At 47.1% G+C, this 12,447-nt stretch overlaps 2 protein-coding genes across 3 annotated transcripts in view; both read right to left on the reverse strand.

The window, feature by feature from the left end:
- The window catches only part of DDT (D-dopachrome tautomerase), a 2,711-nt gene extending 2,471 nt beyond the window's left edge, over window positions 1-240 (reverse strand). Inside the window, exon 1 of the mRNA XM_027661645.1 lies at window positions 90-240. Within this exon, the coding sequence (XP_027517446.1) occupies window positions 90-197 (108 nt within the window). The 5' untranslated portion in view covers window positions 198-240. The remainder of the gene's footprint in view (window positions 1-89) is intronic.
- Window positions 241-2,605: 2,365 nt separating this feature from the next.
- Window positions 2,606-12,139, reverse strand: LOC113955760 (glutathione S-transferase theta-1). 2 transcript variants are annotated; one of them, XM_027661583.1, is made up of 6 exons: window positions 11,999-12,139; window positions 11,847-11,903; window positions 8,225-8,312; window positions 7,007-7,157; window positions 4,690-4,866; window positions 2,606-3,894 (listed from the first exon to the last, which is right to left on the reverse strand). In XM_027661583.1, the coding sequence occupies exons 1-6, from the start codon at window positions 12,108-12,110 to the stop codon at window positions 3,694-3,696; spliced, it is 786 nt and encodes a 261-aa protein (XP_027517384.1). In that variant the 5' UTR covers window positions 12,111-12,139; the 3' UTR covers window positions 2,606-3,693. The 2 variants fall into 2 exon arrangements, with proteins under 2 accessions (XP_027517384.1, XP_027517385.1); XM_027661584.1 differs by lacking the exon at window positions 11,847-11,903 and having other exon boundaries at window positions 11,999-12,136.
- Window positions 12,140-12,447: the final 308 nt, after the last annotated feature.

Below are 12,447 nucleotides of genomic sequence, written 5' to 3' on the forward strand. Positions count from 1 at the left end.
GGCCCCGCCGCTCCCGGCCCCGCCGCTCCCGGCCCCGCCGCTCCCGGCCCCGCCGCTCCCGGCCCCGCCGCTCCCGGCCCCGCGCTCACCTCGGCCGGTTTGCCCAGGATGTCGGCGGTGGCAGCGCACAGGGTCTGGGCCAGCCCCGGCGGCAGCCGCTCGGCCGGCAGGTTGGTCTCCAGCTCCACGAACGGCATCGCGCTGCTCCCACCGCGGCCCCGAACCTGCACCCCCCCGGCCCGGCCCCTGCTCCGCCCCCGGGCAACGGTGCCCCGGCGGGGGCGGGCTCGGCCCCGGGCCGCCCGCAGCAGCGCCGTGCGCGATCTGCCCTCCCCGTGCCCCTCGCCCTTTGCCGGCGCCAGGCAGGGCTCAGGGCTTTCTGTGCTCCGCCGCAGCTGCACCAGCTGGCTCTCGGGCCTTTGGGGTTTACCATGTGCCGTGCTGGGATATGCATTGGAGGCTGTGAGACCTCACACATCTCCCTGGGTAGAATGAGTTTTGTGACAGTCCTTTTGTGACATTTCAGGTCACTGCAACAGGCACCTCTGCACCTGTCTGTGCAGGGAAGGTTGAGAACGGAAGCACAGTGATTTCTCGGAACAACCAGCACCACAAGAAATTAAAAAGCAAGCAGAGAGGTTTACTCCTTTATCCGCTATGTATTAATTACCAGGACTTTGAGAAATCATGACTTTGAGCTCCTGAGTTGATAAAAGTGACCCCAGCAGGCTGGCTCGCAGGGACAGCCTAATCTGCAGATCAGAGGTGTCTTAACTAGAGATCGGAGGTTTCTCAGAACCTGAGCTACTGTCCAGTGAGGTTCCATGTGCTCATTTACAGCAAGGGGTTATGAACCAGCTTGACTGAAAAGTCATCTTGTTTAAGGCACAGAACTGTTGTGAAAATTGGTCCTGTGTAATGTGACTTCTTGAGTTTCCACAGTCCTAGACAATGCTAATGAAAACTGATGGGATTGCTCATTTTTTTTGCTGAGGGAATTGCTTGGCCTTCACTGCTGCTAATGAAGACAATACTGGCACAAGGGGCCGTGTGTACAAACCAGCCAGGAATAAGTCTGGAAAAAGATTTCTAGGAGAGAGACTGTGAAGTGAGAGACCCAAAGGGAGAGGGGAGGGAGTACTGCAGGCTGGCAGGGGGTGGCTGCTTGCGGCGATAAGCAATAATACAGATGTTCCCTTTAAATCCAGGAAATCAGCAAAAGAAACTACCCCAAAAAGTTAGATTGCAGGGCAAATCTATAGAAATGTATAATCTTGTAAATAGATGGTCCTGAGTTTGTCACCAAAACAAAGGCAGTGGGGGTACTCAGCCACCTTGCAAATCCTGGGTGCAAGCCCACCCCTGCCTGTTTGCTGGGTGTCAATGACTCGAGGGAAGATGTCTTTTAGGTTCCATTTTTCTATTTTTTTCACATTCCTTCAAATATCTCTTTCTCATAATCCTTCAAAAATCTCTTCCAATTTCATTGCCACAAAACCCCCATGTGATAAGACACCAGTATATCAGAAGGCCTCTAAAGGGAAAGAAGATTTAAGTATCAGATGTCAGTAATTAGAACTGGACGGGGGACTGTCACAAACATCTTTCAAGATATGCATTGTCCTTTGCTCTTGATGGTTCACCGTGTGAATGGCAGATTGTTCATGGTCTCACAGAGCTTTTATTAAACTAAACACATTTGTTTTATTGTTTCTGTCTCGGATCAGGCAATTAAAATGCTTGTAGGGGGATGAACAACCAAGACAGGACAGCACAGCAGCAAATAGTCTCAAACATGCTCAGCCTTTGGAAAATGATGAGTTTTTTCTCTCCTGCAGACATTTGCAGTCTCATCATCCACTTCATGATTCCACTCTCAATATTATAAAAAAAAAATCAACCACTTCCCATTTAAAATTTAAGTCAGTTGTGGACAATATTATGTGAATAAAGCATCAATAAAAACATATTATTCAGCTCATCTTTGGGAAGAAAGGAAGGGTGGGAATAAATATGTGCCTATTTCCAGTAGGGAAATCGACCTCCCTCCAGAGAGGGTCTTCAGTCAAGTCTCTTGACTTCATGGAGAACATAATCACAAAACAAAATCTCCTGCTAATGCAAGCTGAAGTATACAAATGAGTTCTCTTTTCAGACAGGGAATTTAAAGATCTCTCTGGGCTCTGGATTAGACAGTATCTAGAATTGAAACCTTAGTGAAAAACATCATGAAAACACATCAGCTTTTATAGAACTTGCCAGCAAAAGTGTCACCAGCCAAGACATGGTACTACTGGGAAAAAACCCAAACAGAGAAGCAACTCCTGAATTAATTACTCATTTCGTCTTAGTCTTTACAGGAAGAGTTCTTGGGCAAAGATTTCAGGGTAAGGTTCAAGGGCAGCAACTACTTATGAAGGGAAATACACATATGTATATTCCACCATTTCTGTATCCTTTACAATTTGTTATTTTCAGCTGAAGAAACTAGAAATGGTTGGATTCGCTCAGTTTTACTTCATAAATTGTGCTGCAGTACAAAAGGATTTTGTATTTGAGCTACAGCTAACCCGAAACAAACAGCCAAGGAAAAGAGCCCAAAAGCTGCAAAACAACTCTCTGCCCTTTTATTGTGAGGCATATGTTGCTCAATGCCACAAAATCTCTCTTATTACTTCAGATGCACAGGGTGACTTACTTGGTGAACTTCCATCCAAAACAGTCTCAGAAGAGCAGGTCTGCACTTATTCCCTGTCTGCATTTATTCCCCCTATCCATTTTCTAGGAGAAATGTGGATTGCTATTACAGTATTACCACAGAAAAAAAAATCATTTGTTTGCTGTTACATATTCTTTCAAGAAATCACTGTGAATGCATTCTTTCAGAGTACTCCCTCTATAATATCAACATGGTATTTTAGGCAGGCAATGATTCCAAGGCTGTGGCCACCACCAGCCTGTTGAAGTGACTTGGTCTTTCCTGCACAGATCTCCAAGAACAGCCCCTGCCACACCTGTACTGGCAGACTGAGCACCAAGGGAACCCAGGCTTTCAGAAATCAAAAGCAATGGTTAAACTGAAGAATTATAAAGATTCACAGTTGTAGAGGAATACAAAGAAATTTCTCACAGGAACCTAAAGGCAGCTAGAACTGTGGAATGTACATGGACAGCCAAGCAAGATGCCTCAGAAATAAGAAACTTCAGAAAAAAAAATCAAATTCTTTTCCACTTTTGTGAAGCAGTTTTGTGCTGTAATTGCCTGTGCAGACATGTGCTGGAAGATGAGGATTAGGCACACTTTGCAGTGTAAATGTTAAAAACTCGTGAAAACAATCCTCATCCTCTTGAGTTCTCTAATGTTCCCAGTTTATAGGCTGGCTCAGATTCTGTCAGGAAATACCGTTCTTGTCTCTAGCATTGCTGAAAAGACTGACTCTTAAATAAAATCCAGATGCATATTAAGTGACCTGTAGGGCCTCAGCCTTCTGTATAAATTTAATGTTTCAGTTCTTAAACCTTCCCCAGCTTCCACCCCCAAAGATACAAGAAAGGCCTGGCCAGGAGGGAAACACTCTGCAATTTCTGTGTTAGAATTACAGTGCTCTTTTCAGTTACATGTAGAACTGGAGGTCAGAGAAGAAGTTAAAAAAAAAGAAAAAAGAGGCAGGAAAAATGGTAGGATAGGTTAATTCATTTCAACATCTTCATCAGCACAGGTGCCAGTTGCTCTTTCAGCTGTGGATCAATCTGAATGTTGCTCAGTTCTTTGATATTGAGGATCATCTCATGGGCTTGGAAGAAAAGCTCTTTCCCCACAGCATCCTCCACCCGCCTGCGCCACTCCATCAGCCTGGGTCTGTCCTCAAAGATGTCACAACCAACTCCAACAGGCTGCAGAAAGGGGAGAGAGCAACAGTGAGGCTTTGGGCAGTCACTTCTTCACCGAGACAACAGGCACCAAAAGTGTACCCTGAGGTACAGATAAAGGAAAAAAAATGAAGTGTTCATAGAGGAGCTGTAGGAAGGAGGGCAATCTCCTCTGGTTGGGTGTACCTACCTAGGGAACACAGAAGCTAAACTGTATTTTAAAAGGCATCTACAAGTCAATTCTTGAGTGCTGAAAGAGCTGTTATGAGCAGCAGAGGTGACTACCATGTACTGTGAGTGATTTTCAGCCACAGCATTGAAGGTGTGGTGGGCTGGCAGTTCCAGGGACCACTGCACAGTTTGCAGGACAGGTCTGACAAAGAACAACCAGTCTGTAACAGATTTAATTTGACTGCCTCTGTCTGAGACTAATTCTTGCATCTTCCAGACGTGGCATGGGCAAGTGCCATATTTCTGAATGATAAAAATATTCCTATATTGTTTTTTATTTCATCAGACCTGTCTGCTATTGCTTCTCACTTAAATATATTACCTCTTTCTCTGGAGAGTCATGATAAAGAATGAAGAAGAGGTATTGTTAGAGAAGAGAAACAAAAGAGATCTGTTGCAGCCAGCTTTTTTTTTGTTTGTGTGTTCTAAACCCACTCCCATATTCTCCCTATTGTTTTGGGCTAGTTCTGTTGAGATATGCCCTCACTCCGCTTTCTACTGAACTGTTACCACATGCTGCACCCTCCCTGCCCAGCAGCATCTGTTTTCCCTTGTGCTGACACTTCCTTACCAAACTCCACCACTCACTTGCATCAGCTCCACAATGGCCACAAGATCTGCCAGGGAGATCTCGCTCCCGATGATAAAAGCCTTGTCCTGCAGAAACCTCTCCTCAAACTGCTTCAGGGAAGTGGACAGCCCCTCCATGACCTCCTGCAGCTTCTCAGAGGGCAGTGGCTGCCCTGTGAAGAGGGGAATCAGCACCTGAGGAGAGAAGGGACTTAAAAGTACAGTTGGCCACTTCTCACGGATCCAATCGTAGTAATCTCAGTTACACCCCATGAACTACTCATGATCAACAGTGATCCTGCAGCAAAGCCACAGGAGGGGATGATGGTGGAGCTTCATGGACTGCTACAGCTCCAAGTAGCTCATGGACAGAGAGCACAGGAACAGGCCAAAGGGGCTGACCTGAACTCCAGCTAATCAGCAGCAATGTGCAGAACTAAATCAAGGATTCATCTCATTTTGTCCCTGGCAGTTGTACCCTCCCACTCCACCCTGCTGGGTTACAAAAGAAAAGTGGGCAACAGCTCCAGGGGAAGACAAATCTCTGCCATATTCACCCCTGCTACATCCTCTGTTTCACCAGCCAGCCAAGGCAGGTCAGCAGCTGCCTGCCCACCAGCCACCCTGGCCATGGAACTGGGTGCTGGAGGCAGCTGCCTGTCCCACAGGATGACAGAGAGGAGGGAATGGTGGTGGCAGTGGCAGGAGTGTGGGGAGGGACTAGAATGCTGGAGGGACTGGCTGGAAAGGCAGAAATGGCTTCCTCTGTGTGACAACACCATTTTTACACCAGCCTTTCTGTGGCCTCCCAAGCACCACTCTTTAAACCACTAAAAACTTTTCCAGAGCAATCACATAACTGCAGTCCTTGTGTCTCCACAGACTTGCTGGCACAGAGGGTAGTTGCCTTTCCAAGATATTTTTAGCTGCTCACAGGGGTATACCCACCACCAGAGCCCACGGTGTTTCACAACTACGCTGCCTTCACCTTCCACAGCTAAAGAAATACAGTTTATTTAGAGAATCAAAATTAAAGATACAAATTTCAATCAGTGCAAGTTGACTGAATTTCTACTTACTGCAAGTATATTCAACAGTGCAAGCTGAGATTGCTTAATCCAAGCCATGATTTTGGCCAAATACATGTGGAACCTATTTCATCAGAAAATTCATGGCCAGTTCTTTTCCTCAGTGATTCCAGTTATCCATGATGGGATCTCTGGATAAAATCACTTGAAACAGCATCTTCTTCCTTTTCTTTATCTCAGGGCAGTCTGTCTTCTCCCATTTCTAGCTCATATGCTTCTATTACCTGGTGGCTTTATATGTTTCCATATTTTCAGTTATTCTGAGGACCTTTTCTGCATGTGGGTTATCTAATCATCTGCAGCAAGTAGTTGGATTTCTTTCCCTTAGAGCAGTGCAGTAACAGCCTGCAGAGGCTGGAAGAAACTGCTTCTTGTATGAATCTGACTCATATTTGAATTGTTTTTCTGTACTCTATAGCCAACAAATTAAATGCCAATAAATCAAGAAGCTAAATGAGTCCTGATATGCTTTGTTAGGCACAAACAAGGGCAAACTTTACAGCTGAGGAGGGAAGTTCTTACCTGTTCACTAGCAGTTATGATTTCATTTGAGATTCCATACCACAGCTGTACTTGCAGGGCTATATTTGCACCTGGGTCTCTCTGAGGATAGCTGCATTAACTGTGAGTTGGCTTGAAATAGGTGTCCAGCAAAACCATCTGATACTAAATAACTTTCTGCCTCGGGGTAATTCTTTTAATTTTGCCTAAATGTGTATTGACCTGACTACGCTGAATAAGGAAAATCTGCACTTCTGAGTCTCTCTTCTCTCTGTCCCTGAGCCCAGTACCTAAGTGTACTGGAAGCAGAAGGCTCCTTTGGGATTTCTACCCTGATGGGGCTGCAGGGATTTGTATGAAAACAGCAAGTCTCTTTGCTTCCAGCAACAAAGTACACGCTCACCAAAGCCAAACTTCTGCTGATGTGCACGCTCTGCACAGCTGTGCAGTGAGGGGGAGGCCCCTGGAGGCAATACCCAGTTGGTTATATATTCATTCACAAATCCAGGCAATGGAATTCTGTTGGGTTCGAGATGTTCTGTACCAGATGTACTTCAAGGAAAAAAACCAAAATGGCCAGAGCTGCTTTTGCCAAATCCTGGTGTTGATCAGACAGCTCCTCTCGGCTGGGAATGGCCCAGGTCTGTTGTTTCAGCAGGACAAACTCCCTCCAGACTGGGGGTGTTCAAATGCTCAGTATTCTCACAGGCAAACATCACTCACATTTGAACAGTCAGTCTCCTTACCTTGATCCACATGGTCTTAGGAGCATTAGCCCGGATGTTGGCATGATGCCAGGAGAGGTATTCATCTACCTGGGCCCGTTTCTGTATGTCTGATGGGTACCAGTGGTCGGGAGTGTTGTACTTTCGACTCAGGTACAGCAGAATGGCAGTGCTGCTCACACATCAACAGGAGACAAGAAAGGGGTCAGGCAGTTGTGATGCAGAGTGCTCTCACCTAAGCTCCCTCTCCTGCTCCTTCTGAACTTGCTGCTCCCACCAAAAAGTATTCAGATCAGGATTTCCAGTGGAGTCCAGGGATCATATAAAGGCATCTAATTCGTGTTGACATCAGAGATGGCCCTTAATCACCTTAGTTCCCACAAAAACTTTAACCTGCTGGAAAATCACAGTTCTGTGGTGCTGCTGGACAGTACTGGGGTAAACAAACAATAAATCTCCATTATCATCTGACCCATCTCTCCAAGACCTACACATGTTTATGTGCTTGTGTACAAAACTCTCTAATGGGTTATGCTGCCTTTTCATCAGGCCTGTCTCTAGCCTGCAGCTTCCACTGAAGTCTGTGGAAAGCCCAGCAAGGAAACACTACAGAATCTTTTTGTGTTTGTCCAGATGTTTATACTTCCACTAACTGGCAGGAGGAGTCAGATGGAAAGGTATCTTAGTCGTCTGCAACAATACTTAGGCTGTTACTACAAATAAAAATGCCACAGAAAATGTGCTGACAAAATGGAAGAAAATGCAGACCCCTCTACTATCCTGGTACTACTATAGTTCAATTATTTCAGTATTATGACACCATTAACCAGTCTCCATATTAGTCTTTTAATGTAAAGCCTAAATTTTGTCTCTGTAGGTGTTCAGTCAGCCTTATGACTAATGCAGATAAACAGAATTCTTTCCTAGAGTAAAAGGGTTTTTCTTTTCTGAGGGTGAAAGGAATTTTTATAAGCTTTAAACATTTCCCAGAAATGTTTATAATCCCATTTTGAGGTAAGTGCATTCAGGGTGAGATCAAGAAGCTAAGTCAGCTGAATTGTTTACATTCTGAAAGATACTTCAAACAGAAAATGGAAAGAGATCAAATGAGGTTATACTATTAAAAATAACCAACACGTTCATATATTCTGTGATCCTTAATCATTCCATGGGAATGACATTTTCTAAATGCAGCACAGATTGCTGGTACCCAAGGAAGTCTAAGGACTGAGTTCTTACCATTCTGCGAGGGTGAAGTCTCCGTCCTTCAGTGCTGGTACTTTCTTTAAGAGGTTGACTTTGCCAGTGCCTTGGCTATTTGATGGCCCTAAGAACATGAACAGACAAGGCTGAGGTTAGAAGTGTATCTGTCAGTGAATGATAAATGAGATACCTGCAGCCAACTGGACAATCAGTGACCTGTGTTAGGTTTTCCTGATATGGTCATATTTCACAATTAAAAGGTAATGAAATGGAAGAGTCAGTGTAAGAGCTGTCTGTAGAGGGCAGTCGGCTCAGGCTGGGCCTGCAGCATGGAGCAGTTCACATTTCTGTACAGGAGTTCTACTGCTTGACTCAGGGACCAGGATACTGGCAAAACTTACTGACAAAAAACACCCCCTGAGAGGCACTTAGAGCACACAATGAAGGTGCTGCTATTGAAAACACCATTGCAGATAAAACAGAACAGCTGACTTGTCTTGAGAACAATGTGTCCTATGGCTTTAGAGACAGAGGGAAAAAAGACAGAAGTTAGGATGAGGACAACTGAGCACCTACAAAATGCCTAATATTTGCCAAGGAAGCAGGGTCTGGGAAAGTTGAGTTTGCATACAGAACATCCTAATGAGAACAGATGGTTGCTACTCCTGGTCCTGTTCTGACAGGCACCACCAAAACAAAGTAATTTTCCTGCAGTTTGTAAATGTGGGTGACTCTAGCTAGGATGATCATGATGGAAAGCAACTGAAAAGCCCTGTGCCCCCAGAGATCACTGTAGTGGTTGATCAACCAAAGAGAACCCAGTTGGATAACAGACACACTGAGCAAAATCTTTCTCCTGTTTGTTTATCCCTGAAAAGTAGAGGGAATCGAGCACTTACAAAGAAAGTAAATGTTGTCAACAGAGCTGATCCCTCAGCAGACATGTAGCTGAGGATGTTTCCAAAGTTTTTGACTGGAAAAACATGAGTGCCAGCAGTACAGCTGTAGGTTCATAAAATAAGCCAGATGTGGACATTTGCCAGGGGCAAGGAAGCTCAGACATCTCCACCTTTATTATTCCTGACTCTGTGCTACACCTGACTCTGCATGTCAGCCTACCTCTGACAGGAAAACGCAGGAAGAAGACACCATCCCATAAGAATTTAAACTCCACAGTCCCCTGGAGGCATCAACAGCCCACCATCTAATCAGAATTTCAGTTTCCTGCTGCTGGCACTGCTCTTGCCAGTCAGCAGTTAAATTGCCAGGGAATTGTACAACAGTCCAGGAACACCTGAGCAGAAAAGCTCTGAGGAATTTGTGTGCTTTGCTTGTTTTAAGTGCTCCTTAGAAGGAGGAGGGAGAAAAAAAATAAAAAAAAAGAAGGGGTCTTAACTAACAGTGATCTCCATCCCCAAGAACTGTTTGCTCCCATTCTGGAGGCAGTGACAGTGTCTGCTTTACTGGACAAATGTGCAGCAGGAAATAAGTCACCAGGAAATAAAACCACCCTCTGGACTATCAAATTTGTTTGCATGTGGTTTGGGAAGGGGTGGGAGAAGGCAGGTAGCTGCATTACAATTACAGACTCCTTTCCCTATATAGATTTCATATAATGAGGCAAATCAAGCAGAGCAGACATTACCACTCTGTTTTCCTTTCTAGCTGACTAGCCTCTACCTTGTTTCTTTGAGAAGTATTTTTTTTAAATTCCAGTGTAAGTAGCTTTATTAGAGCCTAAGGTTCACATCCATCTGCTGTCTGAAGGGATTCAAACCCATGTGTTCCATCTCAGTGGGAAAAGTTTCTGGCTACCTGCTGTGATGGTGGCCTCCAGCTTAGCTGGGTAAGAGGCTCCATGTGCAGAACCAGGCAGCACTGTCGGGAGAGGCAGGAAGACAGAGCTTCTTAAGAATAAGAGCTAGACAGAAAGTGCAAGTTAAGCCTAATAATTGAGAAAATTGAATATAAAAATCCCCAAAAATCAAGCCAGCAGGCCAAGTACAAGGTGCCTCACACACATGATTTGTATCACAGAAACAGCAAGGCAAATTTTTGTAATCTATTGTCATGCAAGGAGTTGCTTGGAGAAGGTGCTTGGTCCTGTGGTTTTAGAAGGGCTCCAAAGGCCAGTGGTCATCACACACCCAGCTCTGGTGAGATCTGGTAAGTAGTCAGGGGGTCCTTGGAAAAAAGCAGCAGAAAATTTCCAGTCAGTAATGCTTCAAGCTAACGAGCACTCCCTTGTCAGACCCAGTCGTTGTCCTGCTGTCTGTGTTTATTATCCAAAGTAGCAGGAAACTAAGAAACAAGGACATGAGAAGTAAGCAGTGGATGAGGGCAGCCTGAACCAGATTTCAGCCAGCTTTCATCATACAGCAGTCCTAGCAGGAATACTGAGCATACTTGTTCCCTGATGGGACTAACATGTCATTACATCAGGCTGGGCAGTAGGTCGGTGTGTGTAACACAGCCTGCACCACAGCCCAGAGATGGCACCTCGTGTGCTCTGCTTTGTACAAAGTCTTTATACACAGAATAAAAGACCCGTGCCAAGACTCTGTGACTGAGCTGAGAACTGGCAAACGCCTTGGTGTGAACACTAAGTGCAGGCAGCTTCATTGGGACCAACTGCTTATTGTGTGAAAACAGAGACCAATATTTGTGTTTGCTGTTTAACAGAGTTTAAGCTTCTGCCTCTCTTCCAGCCAGCAGAGCCAGCCTTTTTGTTTAGTGGTATTAGGTGGCCTATCTTTATCATTCCTGTGATGTTGACTTGACTTATGGTTCTGTTTAACATCAGTTTTATCTGGTGTAATTAGATCTTGGTGTCCCTCAAGAATATATAGATATATACACTGTGTGTATTGTTGGGCTTTGAGGAGTAATTTTAACAAGGAAATTATTACACTGTAAAAAAAGCAAGGCAGGCTGCATACACAAGGAATTCTTACGTGTAAGTCATAGTAGAAAGAAGGAGACATTGCTGAATGAAAAGAGCAGTGGACAAGATTTTACAGAAATAGAAAGGAAAAAACTCCAGTCTATTTGTCAGTCATGTCCCTGCCTAATCATGTCCTCAGCTAAGGATTTCCAAGTACTATGCTTTGCCTTGTGCACAAAAGCAACAGTTTACTAGGAAAATGCAAAATGTAACTGGGCAATAGTTATATAGTTGGGCGAGCCCAAACATCTGAGTGTTTCTGCAAAGTACAGCATTCCCAGAGCACTTCTCGGCTGTCACTGTGACTAATTTGCTAGAAATGGCTGGAGGAACATTCCTTGGTGATCCACAAAAATAGATGCAGCGAATCTACGAGACCGCTCTGGGAACAGGAGTCGCACGGTCAAACCACTGCGTTCAATGCCCCTGGGCAGCGCACGGATTCAGCATCACTCGGGTGACCCCGGCAGCTCGTCCTTCCCTCCCTCCAGGCCGAAGGACACGCTGCTGCTCCTCTGCCGGGAGGCGAAGGGACTCCCCCGGGGGCCGGGAGAGCAAACCCGCCGCAGGTCCGGGCCCGCACAGGAGGGCTCAGCCCGGCCCCCGCCCGGGGATCGCGTTCCAGCGCCCCGGAACAGCGCCTGTCCCCTCCCCGCCCGGGGACAGGCTCGGTGCCCGCCGCGGGGACCTTCCCGTGCCCTGCCCTGTTCTCACCTGCGCGGGGCTGCTCCGCGCCGCTCCCCGCCGCCGGCCTCTTCCCCAGCACCGAGTCTGCCAAGAGCCAAGAGAGGGGCTGAGCCCGCCGCCCCAACCGGGCTGCGCCCGCCCCGGCCCCGCTCTGCCCCGGGGCAGCGCGCCCGTCCCACCTTTGAACAGCTCCACGTGCTTGAACTCGAAGGGGATGTTGTTGCTCCGGGCGAAGATGTAGATGGAGCGGCAGGGCTGCGAGAGCAGGTCCAGGTACAGCTCCAGCCCCATCCCGACCCGACCCGCTCCGAGCGGAGCTGCCGCGGCTCTGCCGGCGGCCGCCCGGAGCCGCCCCGCATGGGCCGGCGGGGGCCGAGCCGCGCCGGGCGGGAGGTGCCCTCCGTCCCTCCCCTCCTCCCTTCCCCGGGCCCCGCCGGGCGGGGGGCGGTGGCTGTGCGGGGCACGGAGCCGGAGGGAGCTGGGTGTGAGCCGTGGGGAGACGGCGGGGCGCCAGCTTCCTGCGGGGTGCGGTCTGGATAATGCCGGAGAAGCCCAGGAGAGTCCCCTCGGCCGTGGCAGGGGCGGGAAGGCGCGGCTGGAATTTGGGCAGAGGGCACAGAGTTCCCTA

Source organism: Corapipo altera, unplaced genomic scaffold (assembly GCF_003945725.1).
Source record: "Corapipo altera isolate COAL_440 unplaced genomic scaffold, ASM394572v1 150, whole genome shotgun sequence".
NCBI lineage: Eukaryota > Metazoa > Chordata > Aves > Passeriformes > Pipridae > Corapipo > Corapipo altera.

Coding starts and splice junctions, on each gene's coding strand:
- LOC113955760 (XM_027661583.1), bottom strand. CDS start 12,110: ATGGGGCTGGAGCTGTACCTGGACCTGCTCTCGCAGCCCTGCCGCTCC. Junction 7,158..8,224: donor GACTTCACCCTCGCAGAATG/GTAAGAACTCAG, acceptor ATGTGTGAGCAG/CACTGCCATTCTGCTGTACC. Junction 3,895..4,689: donor CCATTGTGGAGCTGATGCAA/GTGAGTGGTGGA, acceptor CCCTTTCTGCAG/CCTGTTGGAGTTGGTTGTGA.